This window comes from Saimiri boliviensis, chromosome 8, assembly GCF_048565385.1.
Source record: "Saimiri boliviensis isolate mSaiBol1 chromosome 8, mSaiBol1.pri, whole genome shotgun sequence".
Lineage (NCBI taxonomy): Eukaryota > Metazoa > Chordata > Mammalia > Primates > Cebidae > Saimiri > Saimiri boliviensis.
In genome coordinates this window covers 5,830,662-5,852,119 of record NC_133456.1, presented here as the reverse complement: position 1 = coordinate 5,852,119, position 21,458 = coordinate 5,830,662, and the positions used below count along the sequence as shown (strand labels likewise).

At 37.9% G+C, this 21,458-nt stretch overlaps 1 protein-coding gene across 11 annotated transcripts in view; it reads right to left on the bottom strand.

Moving 5' to 3' along the window:
* The window catches only part of ERC2 (ELKS/RAB6-interacting/CAST family member 2), a 970,127-nt gene that overhangs the window by 493,027 nt on the left and 455,642 nt on the right, over positions 1 to 21,458 (bottom strand). For all 11 annotated transcript variants that reach the window (XM_074403633.1, XM_074403639.1, XM_074403634.1 and 8 more), the window contains one exon: positions 3,697 to 3,834. In XM_074403633.1, the coding sequence (XP_074259734.1) occupies positions 3,697 to 3,834 (138 nt within the window). The remainder of the gene's footprint in view (positions 1 to 3,696; positions 3,835 to 21,458) is intronic.

The window sequence follows — 21,458 nt, the reverse complement described above, 5'->3', positions numbered from 1 at the left end:
TATCAAAGTAAGATAGTTACACACACATACACACACACACACACACACACACACACACACAAGAAAATTCCATCTGTGTAAAGCTTGAGTTAGATTTCTGAAATTAGTTTGAAATTATCCAACACATATCTGAACTTCCTTTCAGATGGCCATGTTAAAAAAATACTGGTGCAACAACTGTGCCCAAGGATCCTGACACTGTCTTTTATATTCTTATGATTGCAGAGTATGAGATAATGCCTGATAAATAAGACAACTGTAAAATAGTATTTATGGCATAGGGAAGTTAGTCTGAACACTTAGCCTGTGACTTCAGATCCCCTGAGGAAGCAAACATTCTAACCCACTGACAATAAATGTATGTATCTAATGCTTTGGGGCTGGAGGGGGAGCATATCATTACTGTTTTCCAATTATTTTAAAACATTTTAAATGAAATATATTATTAGAACAGTGAAGGCAGAAATATAACAAATGAATCTATTAATTGCCTGTATTTGTTTCTTCTTGATCCCAGACCTAGTTTACCTACCTGTGACAATGGTGAATAGATGATTACGTGATCTACAAGAGAAGGAAATGACCACAGTACACGCTCAATCTCTCAAGGGTTTTTAATGATTTCAGCAACTAAGCCCTTCTTGCCTTTTGCCTACTCTACAAGTGATTACCAGGCCACCTCTCAGTCCCATCACTTTCACTACATGGCTGTTGGAGTGACATTTCTAAAGCTCCAAAACAACCTGTCATCTCACTATTTGGAAACCTCCCCAGGAAACCCTCTGGCTGGAGCACGTGTCATTTATTCCCAGTCAGCAGACTTCACATGGATTCACTGCATGATCATCCTCCCGGCCCCGCTTTCCAGAGGGCAGCACTAAAATCCTATGCGTCTTTTTGACCCACAGCAGGGCAAATCATCCAGCATAAAACAAGTAATTAAAAGAGCTGAAGGAGGGAAGAAGAACTCAAATTAGGGATCATCTTGGCTTCAGAGAAAAGGTAATAAAATTAAGCAGGCATGTTAACAGCCAGAAGGTGTCAGAATCCTTTGGAAAGCAGGTCGATTTGCTCTAAGCGCTTGTACTATTGACTGGGCATTGATGACAAAGAAAATCAACAAGCACTATAATGTTTTTAAGTGTTATTGATGATTCAATACTACAAAATATTTCTCCGTCAATCACAAAACTAATTTAACTGTCAGCCGCGCAGGGCCAGATGTCAAAAACATGTGTTAAAAGTCCCTAATATGCCATGATCTACTTGATTAACAACTAACTTGCAGAAATTCCAACAATATGTTCTTGTTTTAGTCTTATTTGCATTGGCAAGCATTCCTTATGCACTCATCTGGCTCTGCACAGGTCTAATCTATTTGTGCTTTATCACAGGGTGGGAACTAAATTGCAGTGGCCTCCAGCTCCACTATCTGGCTTTCTCAACTACTTGTCTGCTACATGGCTACAGCAAGGCTTGGCAAGACCAGCTTTATAAATACAGTGGGTTCCGTCTCTTGAGCTTCTGTGTGTCAATCCTAGAATATTCATTCTTAACTCATGGAGAGGCATTATTCTTTGCACACTCTTAATAGTTGAATAAGTTCCTGGAAATTAAAAGGAATAACATACTCCCTAGGATGCCATAATCCAGGGGCAATGGTGAATACTGCCTGATGGATTATTTTCATCAGCCAAAAGACAGCAAATAATTAAATGTAATTAAAAATCCATGAGTTTTTATTAATCATTTTGTTGTTTCACAGCATGCCTTGTTACAGGGGGAATCTGTGCAATTAAATGTGGATAAAAAGTAAATCTGTGAGGAAAATTCCATTTAAAAAAGATTGTGATATTGCCAACATCAAAAAGACCTCAAAAGAGTTTTAGTCTTATTCTATCACCTGTGAGCTAGGTGGCCTTGGGATAGTCCAGAGGAGGCAGCAAAGTCTCAACCAAGGACCAGCTTAGACAGGGTGAAAATGGCTTCCAGGAGTAGTGGGTTGAGAAGTTAGCATGTGCCATAAGTAATTAACAATGGCTCTCTAGGCCCAGAAATAGGGAATGATGCTGAATGTGTCAACATTTTTATTTCTGGGCAAGTTATTTTTCTCATTGAATCCATTTCCCATCTTAAAATGGAAGAGCATATATTCAGTGTTTCTCAAATTGTGGCCTTCTGACCACTTGGATCAGAACCCTTCAGTATGTTTAAACATCTTAGGTTCCTGGGCTCCACAGCAGAACAGCTGAATCACAATCTCTAAGAAATAGGGCCCAGGAAACTGCATTTTAAGTAGCTTACTAGATAATATTATTTGGATACACCCAAAGGTTTGATGCATACTGGAATACTTAAAATAAATCTTCTATTCTTTGTTCTATGATAGAGAACCTTGCCAGTTCCTATCAACTGTTTTATCTGTGCTTTTCAAATACACTAGCATTCTAATTTTGGCACCTTTAAAAGATTCCCACCAAATCTATGGTTCTATGTTTCCTTTTATTCTTCATTGCTGTAAAAAGTTAAAAATCAGATGCAAACAGAGTTTGAAATAAATAGCTCACAAAGCTGGTTTATAGAGCTCTTTTGTCTGACTTGAGCATCATAATTTTTAAAAATCTGAATTTGAATGTTTTGAAACAGAACAATGACCTGCAGCTTACCATAGTCACCAGCAATCCCTCCTACATTTCAGCAAAGCCTCATCCCTCATTTCCATTCCCTGCCTGGCCCTTCTAATCATCTAAGTTCTCAATTCTTCATCTAATATCCAATTCAGATACCATAAGCCTGAGATTGCAGATTGGCAAATTGAATAATTCTTTGTCAAGAGCGTTTAGGACAGCATGAAACTTAGAGGTCAGCTAATATAAATGTGCATTTTGAAGATGAGGTATTGAGTCCCTGAGAGAAGAGCCTTGCCCAAGTGATGCAACTATCAAGCAGTTAAGACAGTCCAAGGTGGCCAGACTCCCACAGACCTCAGTTTTCCTTCTCAGACACCCCCTCAGCCTCAAAGAAAGTAATCAAATAAAGGGAGTAGTTTCAGATTTGGGAATTATTTTGGGATTTAAGCTAGAATAAATCAAATTTTAATAGGGTCCAGAAAAAAATAATAAAAAACTGCAGAGTACAACTTCTCATGAAGCTGACCTCTGAGGAGAAGAGAAATTAAATTTGCAGAGAGTAAGGAATATTCTCAGTTGGGGAACAGCATCTGCAAAGAGTCTGAGGCAAGAAGGAGTACAGTATGCTTGGAAATCTGGAAGCCCCTCATGGCTAAGGCACAGAGAACCTGGAAAAAGAGAGATGGGGGATGAGGCTGGAAATGGAAAGAAAGAATAAGGAAGGGAGCAGTCACGCAGAGTGGGGGCTTGTCAGACCAGACAGGAAAAGGGACCCTGGGGGCCAGGGAGAGGATTTCAGTTTGTGTCATCCTAAGTGCAATGGCAAGCTAGTGAAGGTTTTTATGGAGAGCCAAAGGTGATGTAATCAGATTTGCATTTCAGAAAATGCCCCTGGCTACAGTGTGCCAAGTCCACTGAAGAGGGCTTGGATGGGAAGGACAAGCACCAGAGACAAAAGGTAGTGTTAGAAAAAGACGAAAATCGGCATATTTCAATGCATTTGGATCAACTTTCCCCAACTGTGTTTCCCCATATCCTGATTCCCTGTTTTGGAGTGCACACTCACCTTCTCTGACAGAGCTTCCTCTAGCGTTGCCAGTGCAGTGTCTGTATTACTGGAATCTGTTTGCAAGGACTTCACTCTGTCTTTCAGGTTGGTCAGTTGCTTGTCTTTATCCCTAAGTTGTTCTTGCAAGTTTTCAATCTAAAAATAAAAATAAATACTTTAATGCATATTTGATTACATATCCTGGGCCAAAATTCCTGAAGTGGATCTGTCAAAAAACAAAACAAAACAAAAGGAACCTGAAATGATAGAAATTGTCAGTATTAAGAGGTTACATTTTGATTTAGACTCAAGGCCATTTTGATGAAAGCTTCATTTCTTCATGTAGTTCAACTCTGTATTTAAATGGTGAAAGAGAGGAGCAGAGTATCTCCCTCCATACAAAGGTAAGACTTCTGACACAAATGTAAGCACTATTATTTCTATGTATTGTTATCCCTTTTACAAGCCTTTTAAGTCTCAAGTTGATAGACCTAACTTTGGTACATTGAGCCAGAGAGATATTATGCAAGATTAATTCACTGATTAAACAGACATTTATGGGGGGGCCATTCTGCACCAAGCACCGTATCAGTATATGGCAGATCCCATGTAGTCATTCACTCACTCCTTTATTTCAGTAGTAAAGTTTGTGATATGCCAAATGTTGTCAAGTGGCTGTTTCAAAGTAACCACATGAAAAGCCAAGTAGGTTATCACCAGCAGACTGTTAATGGGAAGAAGTTGTGATATAAGTCAAATGTAACAAGTACTAAACACTCCATTTGGCAACTAAGTCATATGCTGGCAACAAACCAGCCACTTTTATCTGCTATCTGCAGCCTGAAATAAACACACCAAATAGCCAATTATAATGCCTGTCCAGGAGCAGCAGCAAGGACTTTCTCCTGGGCATCGAGGACATTATCATTCATGTTTTTATTCTCTGCTTTCAACCACGTATTTCTTATCTAAGTATTTAAAAAACCCACTATACAAACAAGTTTATTCATAATAAGGGTTTTAAAATGACAAGGAAAAAAAGCAGTACAACTCTAAGATAAGTCCATTCAAAATATTTGCATTCTGCACCCAGCTTTCTCAGGGAGTCATTCCAAATGCATGTTTCACAATGTACACTCAAACAAATTTTTTGATTACTTGATTCCCTTAGTGTGTATCTGGAATGGCAATCCAACTAATAACAGTAATCCCAGTAGTAAAGGGGAGGAGATGATTACAATGACAACAGAGGTGGCAGCAGTAGCAGCCTCAAAAATAGCTCTGGATGCAAAGACAATGGCTCTGCTGAACTTCAATCTGGAAAGCACTGTCTTGGCTAATTTTTTCAATGGCCACAGTGGAAACCCGTAAACTCTGTGGCATAACAAAGGTGGATTTTTTCCTTCTTTCCTTCCACCCTTCCTTCCAGTCTCCCTCCACCCTTCATTCTATCTTTCCTTCATTCATCTTTTCTTCTTCTGCCTTGAGATAGACATCTTAGAAACTCAGGTTATAGGTCAAATAATTAATCTTTTCCTTCATCAAAATTTAATGTGATCCCATCCAGCTGCCACTGTGAAGATTCATTGCCACTCCACGGAAAACACAGCAATTCAGAAGGTATAATCATCTCCAGTCAAAACACAGGCTTCCTCCCTTCCAGACAAATGTTCACACAAAAATACACATGAGTAAGAATATGGATGGTTATATGTCAGAATGATACTGCTTAAGCTGAAGAAGCCATCAGCTGAAAGGACTGCTCTTGGAAAAACTGTATGTTACTACTTTGAATACATCCATGCATATATTTGTGTACATGTGTATGCAGATCCACAGTGGTTCTGAGCAAACTGATTACACCCACTGGCCTACCCTCGGAGACAGTGCCCTGGGCATAAGAGAAGGACATCTGCCTTGGGGTAGCAGTAGGTAGCAATTTTAAAGGACTCTGGGTACTGGAAATAGAAGCCAAAGGAAAAGTTGCTGTGCACTTATGTCACAATCCCCGGGGCCTCCTCATATAACCAGAAAGACTGGGATGTCTGAGGGTCTGGATTCCACTGGCATGCAGGTAGCTGTAAAGGGCTGGAGAAATATTGATGGTGTAGATTGAGGGTCAGGGTCCTACTGGCATGCACGCAGGGCTTAAGAGCTGGAGCAACAGGGATGGTGGAGACTGAGGGTCCAGGTCCTACTGGCACGCAGTTAGTGATTAAGAACTGGAGAAATATGGGATGGTGAGACTGAGGACATGGGGGTGCTGTATCTATTTACCTCACATCTAAGAACCAAGCAGAAGAGCCAATGATACTGCAAGCATGACTGACTCAACAGGGCTGGAATTAAAGATATGTTTATTGAGCTAGGGATGCACCACTATAAGAAATGCTGCACAAAGATCACCAAGAATGACTCTTAAGAGAAAAAAATAAGGTGCAGAACAGTGTGCAGCATATAGTCTCTTGCATAATTTTTGAAACATCTATAAATAGATAAATATATCTGGGAAAAAAATTACAAGAAATTTTAACCTTTGTGGGGTAAGGTCTAGGGGGCAGAAGGAAGAGGGAGCTTCTGGTTTTCATCTCTGTACATTTGTATAGCTTTCTGCTTGAATTTTCTAACCATGTGGGTTTTATTATTTTTAAATGTCAATCAGGGTTATCCAACCGGTAAAATTATGAGCCACTTTTCATTTATATTTATATATATATAAACATTATACACATTAGTAAATAATACTTTAATAAATAACACAAATGCCTACTTAACACTAAATTGTACCAAGTTACCAATACAGATTATTGGTATGTTTATTTTTTTAATGGGATCTAAATATTTATTTTATTTTAGGTTTGGGAGTACATGTGAAGGTTTCTTACATAAACAAACACGTGGCACAGGGGTTGGTTGTACATAACATTACATTGCCTAGGTATTAAGCCCAGTACTTAATAGTTATCTTCTCTGCTCCTCCCCCTTCTCCCACTCTCCCCACTCAAGTGGACCCGATATCTGTTGTTTCCCTCTTTGTGTTCATAAGCTCTTATCATTTAGCTCACTTATGAGTGAGAACATGTGGTATTTGGTTTTCTGTTCCTGCATTAGCTTGATAAGGATAATAGCCTCCAGCTCCATCCATGTTCCCAGTAAAAGACATGATCTCATTCTTTTTTTATGGCTACGTAATGTTCCATGGTCTATATGTACCATATTTTCTTTATCCAGTCTGTCACTGATGGGCATTTAGATTGGTTCCATGGTTTTGCTATTGTGAACAGTGCTGCAACAAACATTTACATAGTGTATTTATGGTAGAATGTTTTATATTCCTCTGGGTGTATATCCAATAATGAGATATTGGAATATTTAAACCATGGCCTATTATGCAAGTATCTGAAGTCCTGTTTGCATAGCATTGCCAACTAAATAAAAAGGGTAGAATCTTTAAAAAGCAGAATGTAAAATAGTATGGCACTGATTTTATAAAAAGAAGAAGTTATTGCATACAACAACTATGTGTGTGTGTGTGTGTGTGTGTGTGTATAATCCACCAAAATGTTTTATTTGGCAATGAGGTGACTAATAATTTTACTTCTCCTCTTCATGTTTTTCTGCATTTGCCAATACATTTTCATTGAGTGTAAACAGAATAAAAAGATATTTTAAAACCAAATACAAAATATCAGAATGGTTCTTTGAGTTTTAAACAATAAGTTTTTGCTTTTTAAAAGGACTCTCTGCAGGAAAAAAAAATCCTTTAATACTCCAAAGATGACTGAATTCTTAAAATTTAAATTTAAAAGACTGGAGAGAATATAAAATTCTGTATCTTTTTTAAAAAGTACTCAACAGTTTTCTCATGTTCACAAATTGTTATGACATTTTTATGAAATATGTTGGGAACTTTTTCTTCAAAGGGCAAGGCTGTGCAAGGTTCAAATAGCAGGATTTGAAAAATAAGCAAATCGTAAACAAGGATTAGGATAGGAAGCTTTTGGGGTAGAAAGGGAAGGGTTGTTTTGTTTTCTTTTTTTTTTTTTTTTTAAGAAATTTCATATTGCAGAAATGGACTCCACCTTAGCAACACAGACAACGAAGTATGAGATGGGCCTGAGCACAAGGGTGCTAGAGAGGACCCCCACCCTTGCCTTTGACCTGAGCTGCCTTCTGGTCATGGCTGGGCAGATTCAGAAGGAGCCAGTACTCATAGAGCAATAGCTGTGCCTTCTGTGACAGAACCCTGGAGAGGAAGTAAGAGAGGAGAGCTAGAGACCCTGGAGGTCATCTGACAACCCTAATCCTAACACCTTTCCTGACTTCTGAAGCTCTGTCCAAGAATTAATGGGGTCCTTAACTCTGGGTTTGCCAAGCCTGACATGGGTCAGTGTTCAGCAGGGGAGCTTTGTTGTGAATTTCACACAAGTGTAGTCCTCAGCACAAAAGGGGCTGCTGACTAACAGCCACAGCCTCCTTGACTCCACATTTTCTCCTCCTTCTATGTGGTCTCCATGCTGCAGCCAAAGGTGACCTTCCCAACATGCAGATCTAACTGTATGACTTCCTTCCTTAGAACCCTTCAATGGCTCCTCACTGCCCCACAAATAAAGCCCAAACTCTCTAACACATGAGGCCCTCCAAGGGATGATCCATGTGATCTTCTACCATCCCTCAGCCAAGCCCTGGTACTGTCAAATCACTAATGCTGTTACCCAGTGCCAGGATATCCTTTTAACTTCCCCATCTTTGCCTATCTACCTCCTCTTCCTGAAGCCCCCTTTGCACTCCAACTTTTCAACTATTCAAGTTCTACTCGAACCTTTAGATATCAGCACACTCGTGCCTCCTTCAGGACTCCTCCTCCAGCCCCTCAAACAAAGTTAATTCCCCTAATCTGCATTTTTCATACACTATTAAAATTGCTTCCTTATTTATGTCCACAAGTAGGCTGTGAGCTCAATGAAGACAAAAGCGCTGTTCTACTCACTGTTGTATCTCTAGATGCAGCACCCAATTGTTGGCAATACCACTTATTAGCTGGAAGGAAGGAAGGAAGGAAGGAAGGAAGCAAGCAAGGAGGCTGGCTAAAGAAGAGTGGCCTGTGTAAAAGTAAGAGGCTAGAGTAGGTGATGATTGAGTCCCTTCAATTCTAGAATTAATAAAAAGTGTTGGAGAAGGTCTACATACAGCTTAAAATAGAGGACCTAAAACATACTTAGGCAACTTATAGTTTTAAATGTCACCCAAAGGTATCTTTCTGGTTGTTTTCATTATAAAATTCCAAAATTCATTTACTAACAAAGTTTATCTTCTAAGACTTGTCTCTGGATTTTGTGCTATCCACACCTAGAGTATCAGTTAATGTTTTTAGCTAAAGCAACAGAAACAGCTTGGTCTGATTTAAGCAGAAAAATGGGGAAATTCACAAAACTGCCAGAACCAGGGTCAGGGAACATAGTATAGAATTATGCCCAAAGTTTTGATGCAAGCGGTCTAGTGCAGACACCATTGCCTAAGTGCTGAAAGCCAGACATTGAGGCTTACAGTAGCATGAGCTCTGTTGCACTCATTCTATCCTTGGCCTCAGCACCCAACTGTGTTGGCAATGCTACATATTAACTTACAAAATGAAAGAAGTGAGAAAGGAAGGAAGGACCTCTAACAAGAGTAGCTTCAACTGACCCCTGGACACTACCACTAGCCCTGCGGTCATGCTGCCCCATGACCTTGACCTTACAGTCCTTGCAGCCGAGAGTCCTTTGCAATCCCAACATTCCAATGACACTGGGGCAGGCACATCTAATGAGGAAAGCCAAGGTAAGGCATACAGCCCAGCTGCAAGGGAGGCTGAGAAACAAAGTATCAGCAATTTTGTCTTCCGTAGTGAGAGGTTCTTCATAAAATCAGAAGAAAGTCTGAAGTCTGGATGGCCAAAAAATATGACCCATATTCATAGCACCTAGGGAGAGCTCCAGTGTTAGCTCTCAAGCCAGCAAACTGCACAATTCTAGAACAATGACTCTGGACTTTCTCTCTCTCAAGTTCCCACAGGCCTACAGGGTTAAAGTCTGACTCAGACACTTCTCCAAATATGGTCCCTGCAACTCTGTTACCAGTCTTTGACAAAATAACTACAGAAATCATGAGTGGTACACAGCATCCCAATATGGAAGAACAAGATCCATGAACCTGTCATGATGACCAGCGTATAGACTAGTTCAGGTGTCGCTGAACCCACGTCATATGTGGCTGGAACCGCACACTGATCATGCACACAGTAAGACCACATATCGTTCCAAGACAGACTGAATTTTTTTTTAAAAAGTAAAAGCTTGCTTGGGGAGCATGAATGTATAGGTCTGCCAATCTCTCCCAGTCCCCCAGAGGTACCTTTTGCAGAATGCCAAGGATGTTCCTTGAGTGGAAAAGGCAAGGCTGGGTGCTAACATAGGACCCAGTAAACCATGGGTTTAAACACAAAAATTTAAGTCAACCCATTGCGTTAATTTTCTACTGTTGCATAACAAATTGCCACAAACTTAGCAGCTCAACAGCATAAATTTATTTTCTTATAGTCTACAGATCAGAACTCTGGGCATAGCCTGATTGGTTTTTCTGCTGAGGGTCTCACAAAACTAAAGGGATCAGTTTGGCTCAGTTCCCATCTTGAATTTGGGGTCTTGTTTAAAGCTCATTCAGGTTGTTGGTATTAGTCAGCTTCTTGCTGCCTGCTGGCCAAGGTTGCTGTCAGCCTCCAGAGGCTACACAAAGGCCCTTGCACATGTTACTCACCCGCCACCCAGCAACCAAGCATTTCTTATATGTAAAATCACCCTCCTGCTTGGAATACCTCTGACTTCCCTGTCTCTGCTCTCTAGCACCAGATTTACCGTGTGCATGTTATTAGGTAGGGCCAACACAGATAATCTTCCTTTTGATCAACTTAAGGTCAATAGACTAGTGACCTTAATTACATCTTCAAATTCCCTTTTGCATAAAACATAACCTAAGCATAGACACACCACCAACAGGCACTTAATATGGGAACCAACCTAGAATTCTGCTTATTATACCCACATTTTTTCTTTGAAATAAAAACATGTTGGTCTTTTAGATAGATCTCTTAAACAGAGGATTCTGTGAGTGAAATTTATTCAAAATGGAGGAATTCACCACTCTCAGAGGATGTGAGACATTTTAATATGGCCAAAAAACAGAATAAAAATTTTAAAACAAAATTTCAGCTTATAAAAATAGTAAGCATTGTATGCAGTAGAACTTCTTCCTCCATTTCTATTTTTTCTTTCTTTCTTGTTTTTATGAGGGAGTTGCACTCTGTTGCCCAGGCTGGAGTTCAATGGTGTGATCTTGGCTCACTGCAAACTCTGCCTCCTGGGTTCAAGCCATTCTCCTGCCTCAGCTTCCCAAGTAACTGGGACTACAGACATGCGCCACCATGCCCAGCTAATTTTTGAATTTTCAGTAGATACAGGGTTTCACCGTGTTGTCCAGGCTGGTCTCAAACTCCTGACTTCAAGTCATCTGCCCACCTTGGCCTCCCAAAGTGTTGGGATTACAGGCATAAGCTACCACACCTGGCCATGTTCTTCCATTTCTTGAACCTATCTCCATTATTAAGAAACACAGGTTCCCAGAATTATGGTCTATTCAGGATACCTGTTTTAATCAGATGACTATTTAGAAGGCAAGATATAGCTGTCTCCAGTCAAAAAGCACTCCCACAACTTTCAGCTAGTATAACAATGTCATGATGATGATGATGATGATGATGAGGAGGAGGAGGAGGAGGAGGAGGATAATGGCCATTATTTATTAAGTGACTCCTACAATCCAGGCCGTACACTAAAAGTTTTCTTTTTGACACTTTATTTTGAGATAATTGAGATTTACATGCAGTTATAAGAAATAATACAAAGAGAGTCCTTTTACTTTTTACCTAGTTTCTACTAATGGTAACATCTAGCATAATTACAGTAAAATACTATAACCAGGGAATTGACATTGATACAATCCAATGGCCTTATTCATATATCATGAGTTTTATATGCAGTCATGTGTATTTGTGTGCATCTGTATTCAGTTCTATGCAATTGTACCACATGTGTAGATTTATGTGACCACCACCAAAGTCAAGATACAGAATGAGTCCCACACCACAAAAATCCCTTGCATTGCCCTTTTATAGCTGCACCCAAATCTCTCCTGCCTCTGTCCCATCCCTAACCCCTGGCAACCATTAATCTCTTCTACATTGCTGTAATTTGGTCATTTCACAAACGTTATATAAATAAAGTCACACAATATGTAACCTATGGGATTGGCTTTTTTCACTTATCATAATTCTCTGACAATCCATCAAAGTTGTTATAGTTATCAACAACGTCTTCCTTCTTATTGCTAAATAGATATTCCATAGTATGGATATCCCAGCCCAGCTTACTTAAGCATTTATCTGTTGAAGGACACTTTAGTTGTTTTCAGTTTAGACTGCTACAAATAAACTACTATGAACATTCAAGTATGAGTTTTGTTTTTTCTGCGAACACAGGTTTTCATTTTTCTGGGATAAATGCTACCAGACTACAAGTGCTGGGTTGAATGGAAGTTGTCATTTCTATTACCTAAGATAGTACTGCACTGTTTCCCAGAGTGGCTTTACCGTTTTGCATTCTCATCAACATTGTGTGAATGATCTGGCTTCTCTACAACCCCACAAACTTTTGGTGTTGTAGTATTTTATTTTGGCTATTCTTATATGTGTGCAGTAATATATCAATGTAGTTTTATTTTTCATTTCCCTAATTAGTAATGATTTTAAACATCTTTTCATGTGCTTATTTGCCATCTATAAGTCTCCTTCAACAAAACATCTCTTCAAGTCTTTTGCTCATCTTGTAAGTTTTTTTGTTTTACTATTCACTGTCATGACTTCTTCACATGGTTTGCAATTATTTCCTTAAAGACTATAGCTTGTCTTTTCATTTTCTTAACAGGTCTTTCACAGAACAGAGGTCCAATTTATCAGTCTTTCCTTTTACGGATCACACTTTTGATGTCACTTTTCAAGAGTCTGTTGCCTAGTCCTAAATTCTGAAGATTATCTCCTAGAGTTTTTCTAACAAATTTATACTTTCATGTTTCACATTCAAGTCCATGATCTACTTTTTGTTATTTTTTGCATAAGGTATGAAGTGTAGGTCAATGCTCACTCTGTTGTCTAGAGATATCCAGTTGATCCAGCATCTTTGTTTAAAAAGCTATCCTTCCTCCACTGGAATGCTTTTGCACTTTTGTAAAAAATCATTTAGGCTTATTTGTGTAGCTTTATTTTGGGGTTCTATTTTGTCCCATTAATCTATATCTCTATCTCTCAACAATATCACATTGTCTTGATTACAGTAACTATATAGTAAGGCTTAATATAAGCAGACTGAATCTTTTCACCTTATTCTTTTATTCCCCAAGATTGTTTTAGTTTTGGGGGGTTTGCACCTTTTCATGAAAAAAATTTATAAAAAGTTTGTCTATGTCATCAAAAACCTTTGGTGGGATTGTGATAGGAATCTCATTAAAGCTATATAGCACTATTTGAGCAGAACTGACACCTTTACTATGTTGAGTCTTCCAATTCATTAATAAAATACATATCTCTATTGGTTTAGGTCTTCTTTAATTGTGCTCATTAACATTTTATAAGTTTGAGCATACATATCTTGTAATTTTCCTAAGTTTATATCTACATAGTTTATTTTCTTTGGATAATTACAAATGATATTGTTTTTAATTTTATTAATAGCTTCCACATATTTAATGTTAGTATATGGAAATGTAATTAAACTTTGTGTGTTGATCATGCATCCTGAGACCTTACTGAAGTCACTTACTAGTTCTGGGAGTCAAGTGGGTTGTTTTGTTTAGTTTTGGTTTTTGTACCTTTATGAAGATTCCGTGGGATTTTCTATGTGGACAACAATATCATCTGCAGAAAAGGATGACACTTTTTCTTTTCTTATTGCACTGGCTAGGCTTTGGAGTACTATGCTGCATAGCAATAATGAGAATAGACAAATTTGGCTTTGTCCTGAATTTACAAGGAACATATTCAGTCTTAATGGTGAAATACAGATGTTAGCTATAGATTTTTTGCAAATGTGCTTTATCAAGCTGAGGTAGCTCTCCTCTGCTCCTAACTTACTAAGAGTTTTTATTATGAATAGGTATTGAATTTTGTAAAGTGCTTTCTCTGTGTTGATTAACATGTTTTTTATCTTTATCCTGTTTACACAGTGGATTATAATAATTGGTTTTGGCATGCTAAATCAGCCTTGCATGCTGGGAATAAATTTCACTTGGTCATGGCATATTATTCTTCTTATACATGTTCGAATTTGATTTGTATAATATTTTGTTGGAGATTTTTATATCTAAATTCATGAGTGACAGTAGTCTACAAGGTTGTTGTTGGGGTTTTGGCTTCATTCTTTTTGTTTCATAATTTGATACTGTCTTTTTCAGGTTTGAGAATCAAGGAGTTACTGCATCATAAATTAGTAGGAAAGTGTGCCCTCTCATCTCTTACCTGTAAACCGAGTAAAATTAGGATTAATTATTTAACATCTAGCCATCAGGGCTTGAATATTTCTTTTTCAGGAGCTTTTTAATTACACTTTCTATGTATTTAATGGTTTTAAGACTAGTCGATTATCTGTTTCATGTTGCTCATGTTTGGATGCTTTGTGGTTTTTTAGAAATTGGTCCACCTCTACCAAAGTATCATATTTATGAGCATAAAGCTGTCTACAGTATTCTTCTATTAGGTTTTTAATAGCCACAAGAACTGTAATGATAGCTTCTGTTTCATTTCTGACATGGTGATCTATATCTTCTTTCTTTTATTTTTATCAGGGTTTTCAGAGATTTATCAATTTTATTTATCTTTTCAAAGAAGAAACTTTTAATTTTATTGATTTTCTCTGTTGTTTCTATATTTTTCATTTTAGTAATTGTTGCTCCATTTTTATTATTTCCTTTCTTCTACTTAGTTTCAGTTTATTTTGTTCTGGGTTACTAAGGAAGGAACTTGGAATATTCATTCAAGGTCTTTCTTCTTTTCTCATATAAGCATTCAATGCTTACATTTCTTTCTCAGCACTGCTCTAGCTGCATTTCACATATTTTGATATGTTGTATTGTTATTTTCATTCAGCTTTATGTATATTCTTCCTTTGAAACTTCATCTTTCGACTATGGGTTACTTAGCAGTGTGATGTACAATTTTCAAGTGTTTATAGATTCCCTTGTCTTTCTGTTATCAATTTCTAGTTTTATTACATTATAGTCATAGAAAATACTTTACCTATTTGTAAAGAAAATACTTTACAAATCTAGTTTGTTCAAATTTGGTGAGGTGTATTTTGTGATGCAGGATATGGTTTGTCTTGGTGAATATTTGTATGTACTTACAAAGAATGCATTTCAGCAGCTGTTGAGAAAATTCTATAAATAGCAATTAGATAGTTGCTAGAATTGATCGATTCTTTCCATATGTTTGCTAATTTTCCACATTTAGTTTCCTATATTTAGTTTCCAGTTCAATTGCTGATAGTGGTATGTTGAAGTCCCAAACTATAATTGTCAATTCATTTATTTTACCTTTCAACTCCAATAGTTTTTCTTTCACATATTTTGAAGGTCTGTTGCATATACACTTAGGATTGCTATATCTTCTTGGTGAATTACTTTGTGTTATTATGATATAATGTTACTGATTGTCCATAGTAACTTTTTCTGCTCTGAAGTCTACTTTATCTGATATTAATGTAACCATTCTTCCATTTTAAAAATTAATGTTAGTACAAAGAGTGACGTCAGTAAGATGGCAGAATAGGAGTTTCCAGCGCTAATCCTCTGACAGAAACATCAATTTGAACAACTGTCCATGCATGAAAATACCTTCACAGATAGGAATTAATCTATGGGTAAGTAATCATAGCCCCTGAATGGAACACAAATATAAGAAAAGACTCAGCAAAGAGAGTAAGAACAGTTTCATATTATCCAATTAGCCTCCCTGAATCTGAGGCAGTACAACATGGGGAGAGAGATACATGGGGAAAAGAGACTGAAATGAGCACCTGACTTTGCCATGGATCCTAGCACCAGGCCTACTCCAGTGAACCCTGGCACCAGGCTGGCCCCTGGAAGTCAGATTCCAGGCCCACTCCATCACCAGGCCAGCTCCTGTGGGCACAGCTTTACCCCTAACCAGTGAGGAACAGCATTAGGCTGGCTTCCAAATAATCAAGAGTAGGCACATCCCCACAGACCCAGATACCAGGCCTGCCCCAGCCCAGGTCAGCTCCTATAAGCACAATCTTCAGGCTGTCCCCCATGGACACAAGCTTTTGGACTGCACTCTAGATCCAGAGAACAGGCTCATTCCTGTGGATCCCAACTCAAGCTGGTCGCCATGGATATAAGATCCATTCCCACCCTCAATAACCCAGGTTCCACGTCCCTACCAAGGATTCAGCACTAGGCCTTCCCATGTGGACGCAGGCTCCATACCTGTGGCTGACCCCACACAACCACAAACTAGGCCAGCCAGCCCAAGGACTGTAGCTGCAAGCCTACCCAGACTCCATCTCATGGCCCCTCCAAAATCTCTGGACAGGCTAACAGGTGAAGGCCTTTTCCTGCTGAAGCCAGTCTGTAAAGACTAGAAAAGGAGCCTATGTCATCAAATGTGCAGACAAAAATTTAAGGCCACAGTGATCAAGAATAATCAGGGAAACTTGATACCACCCAATGAACAAAATTAAATACATGTAACCAACTGTAAATAAATGAATATCTGTAAACTGATTGGCAAACAATTCAAAATAATCATCTTTAAATTGTAAGCTACAAGAAAACACAGATAACTAAACAAAATCAGGAAAATGACACAAATAAGGAAACATGTAAAAATCAAACAAACATTCTGCAGCTAAAGAACGCAATGATTAAACTTGAAAAATTCCACTGGGAGCTTTGGTATAGTTTGATTTGTGTGACCTCTCCAAATCTCATGTTGAAATTTGATCCTCAGTCTTGGAAGTGGGGCATAATGCAAGGTGTTTTGGTCATGGGAGTGGATTCCTACTGAATGGCTTGGTGTCACCCTTGCAGTAATGAGTGAGTTCTCACTCTGTTAGTTCCAATAAGAACTGGATGTTTAAGGGTCTGCCACCTCCCTCTTCTCCTTCTTGTCTCCTTTTTTGTGAGCTCCTATTTGCCTTCCACAATGAGTAGTGGAAGTGGAAGGGCCTGAAGCCCATACTGACACTAGCATCATGCTTCTTGAACACCCAGCAGAATCATGAACCAAATAAACTTATTTCCTTTACAAATTCCCCAGCCTCAGGTATTCCTTGATACTAACACAAATGAACTAGGACAAACTTCAACAGCAGATTTAATCAGACAAAAGAAAGAATCAGCAAACTCAAAGAGAAGTCATTGGAAAGTACCAAATTAAAGGAAGAAAATTTTTTAAAATCCTATGGGACCTACGGGCCACCATTAAGCAAAGCAATATGTACATTATGAGAGTCACAGAAGAAGCACACGAAGAGAAAGGGGCGAAGATTGTTTAAAGAAATAATGAAATATGTGAAAGAAAAACTACCCAAATCTGGAGAGGGAAATGAGTATCCAGATCCACAAAGCCAAAAGAATCCCAAATAGATTAAATATCAAAAGATCTTCACAAAGATATAATATGATCAAACTCTCAAAAGTCAAAAACAAAGAAAAATTTAAAAGTATTTAAGTGAAAGTGATTTATCATATAAAAAGGAACTTCCTTAAGAAGATCACATTTTACAACAGAAACCTTGCAGCCCCAACCAGGCACTGTGGCACACTCCTATACTATCAGCTACTTGGGAAGTGAGGCTGTAGGATTACTTAAGCCCAGGAGTTCAACTCCAATCTGAGAAACATAATGAGACCCTGGCTGATTAAAAAAAAAAAAAAAAAAAAAAAAAAAAAAAAAAAAAAAAAGAGGCTGGGCAGAGTGGCTCATGCCTATAATCCCCGTATGTTGGGAGGCCAACACAGGAGCATCATGTCAGCCCAGGGGTTCAAGACCAGCCTGGACAACAGAGTGAGACCCCATCTCTACAAAAAAAAAAAAGAAAAATTAGCTGGGTGTGGTGGTACATGCCTGTGGTCCCAATTAACAAATTATTGTAGCTATAGTTATTTTTAATACTTTTGTAGAGTGAAAAGTTTACCTCCACCAATACAGTTTTAGAGTACCAAAAAATGTGATCACAGTCTTACCTTTACAGTGAGTTTTATACTTTTATATATTTTCATGTTTTGGTTATCATCTGTTCATTTCAACTTGAAGAATTCTCCTTAGCATTTCTTGTAAGGCATGTCTAGTGGTGATAAGCTTCCTTCATTTCAACTTAAAGAACTACCATAAGGCATGTCTAGTGATGATGAACTTCCATAGATTTTGCCTGGGAAAGTTTTATCTCTCCTTAATTTCTGAAGGACAGCTTTGCCAGGTAGTGTATTCTTGGTTGACAGAGTTTACTTTTCTTTCAGAAATTTATATCATATAATCATCTCACTCTTTCAGCCTGTAAGATTTCTTTTTTCTTTTTAAAGACAGGATCTTGCTCTGCCACCCAGGCTGGAATGCAGTGGCATGATCATGGCTCACTGTAGCCTTGATTTCCTAGGCTCAAGTGTCCTTCCCACCTCAGCTTCCACCTACAGACTAGCAGTAGTAAGTTCTTACCTATAAATAATAAGGATAATTAGGATAATTGAATCAATTCACTTTAAATGTAAATAAATTACCCAATCAAAAGACATAGAATGTCTAAATTGATTTTAAAAACAAGATTCAACTATATGCTGACTACAGAAGACTCACTTTAGCTTAAAGGACACATACAGGCTAAAAGTGAATGAATAGAAAAAGATATTCTACGTAAATTATAAGCAAAAAAGAGCAGGGGTGGCTATACTTACATCAGACAAAACAAACTTTAAGTTAAAAGCTGTCATAAGAGACAAAGGCCATTACATAATAATAAAAGGGACATTTCATCAATAAGGTAAAATAATTATAAATATATATATATATGTACCCAACATCAGAACACTTAAATATATTAAGGAAATATAACCAAAACTGAAGTAAGAAACAGACAGCAATACAATAACAGTAGGGGATGTCAGTACTCATTTTTAACAGTGAAGAAACAGTAGATTTGAATAACAATATAGACCAAGTGGGTCTAACAGACATATACAGAACATTCCATTCAAAAGAAATAGAATACACACACTTTACAAATGCACGTGAAACATTCTCTAGGATAGATTGTATCTTGAGCCACAAAACAGTCTTGAAAATTTAAGAAGAGTGAAACCATATCGAGTATCTTTTCCAACCACAATAGTATGAAATTAGAAATCAATAACAGAAGAAAATTGGAAAATTCACAAATATGTGGAAATTAAACAACACACTCCTGAACAACCAACTGGTCAAAAAAAAAATCAAAAAGGAAATTAAAAAATATATTGAAACAAGTAAAAAGGGAAACATAGCATGCAAAAATGTAGGGGACACAGCAAAAGCAGTTTTAAAAGGGAAGATTACAATAAGAAACACCTACAATTAAGGAAAGAGAAAGATATCAAATAAACAACTTAACCTCATACTTCAAGTACTAAAAAAATAAGAACAAGCAAACCGAAAAGTTAGCAGGAGGAAGGAAATAATAGAGAGCCAAGCAGAGGCAAATAAAATTAAGTTTAGAAAAACAAGAAAAAGACAAAAAATAACTAAGCATTTTTTCTTTGAAAAGATAAACAAAACTGACAAACCTTCAGCTAGACTAAGAAAAACTGAGAGAAGCCTCAAATAAATAAAATTATAAATGAAAGATAAGACATGAACAACTGACACCACAGAAATAAAAAGGATTATGAGATTATTATTACGAGCTATTATAAGCCAAAAAATTGGATATCCTTAAAAAATGGATAAAATTTTAGAAATATATAACCTACCAAGACTAAAATATAAAGAAAATCTAAACAGAGCAATGAGTAAGGAGATTAAATCAGTAATCAAAAAATTCCCACAAAGAAAAGGCCAGAATCTAATTGCTTTAAAGGTGAATTCTATCAAATATTTAAAGAATTAATGCCAATGCTTCTGGAACTCTTCCAAAAAATTGAGGAGGAGGGAACATGCTATGGTCTGAATGTATCCCCCAATATTCATGTGTTGAAGATTTAATTCACAGTGCAACAGCATTGGGAGGTGGGACATTTTAAGAGATATTTAGATCATGAAAGTTCTGCCCTTATGAATGGATTAATGCCATTATAAAAGGGCTCGACAGAGGGAATTTGGTCCTTTTTGCCTTTGTGCATTTGGCCTTGTGAGGACACAGCCTTCCTTCTCTCTGGAAGATGTCAGATTGAAGGTGCTATAATGGAAGCAGACAGTAGCCCTCAGCAGAGGCAGGCACTTTGAATTGGACTTCTCAGCCTCCAGAAATTTGAGAAATAAATTTTTGTTTCAGGTATGTTGTTATAGCACCACAAACAAATGAAAACACAAAACTTCCAATCTCATATACAAGGCCAGCATTGCCCTGATTCCAAAGCCAGACAAGAATACTACAAGAAAAAAAAAAAAAAAATTATAGTCCAATATCCCTAATGAATATGGATGCAAACATCCTCAACAAAATACTAGCAAACAGAACTCAACAATATATCAAAAGAATCATACTTCATGATCTAGTGGAATTTACGTCTGGGATGAAGAAATGTTCAACATATGCAAAGCAACAAATGGGCTATGCCACATTAATAAAATGAAAGATAAAAATCATAGGATCATCTCAATAGATGCAGAAAAAGCACTTGACAAAGTTTATCCTTTCATGATAAAAACTCTCAACAAATTGGGTATAAAATGAATGTGCTTTTCATACATGATAAGTTCATAGCTAACTTAATACTCAGCGGAGGGAAGCTAAAATCTTTTCCTCTAAGATCAGGAACAAGACAAGGAGGCCCACTTTTTCCACTCCTTTTCAATCCAGTACCTGGTGCCTTCTTTTTACTATAGTACCTTGCAACAATTAGGCAAGAAAAAAAAAAAAAAAAAAAAAAAAAAACAATAAAATCACCCAAATCAGAAAGGAAGAAGTAAAATTCCATCTGTTTGCAGATTACATGATCTTACATATAGAAAACCCTAAGTGGAGGGCCCAAGATGGCTGACTGGAAGAAGCTGCCATCAGCGGCTCCCATCAAGAAGAATGAAAGTGGCAAGGGAACCCTGAACCTTCAGCTGAGGTATCCAAGTTCTCTCATCGGGGCTGACTAGGTGGTTGGCACAACCCATGGAGAGTGAGAAAAAGCATGGTGGAGTGACAGCCCACTTGGGAGCTGCACAGGACAAGGGGAGCTCTCACCCCCAGACAAGGGAGGCAGTGTGTAATTGTGCTACCCTGCCCAGCAAACCATGCTTTGTCCACTAACCTGTACAACCTGCAGACCAGAAGGTCCTCTCATGAGCCTAGGCCACTAGGCTTGTGAGTCCCAAGCAAAGAACTGTGCAGACACTCAGTGGCCACTTGGGTTGAAGCCAGTGGCAACTTCCTGAAGACTACCTAAGATGACCAAGTTCCCAGGTGGAGAGGCAGCTGCCATACAAAACCACA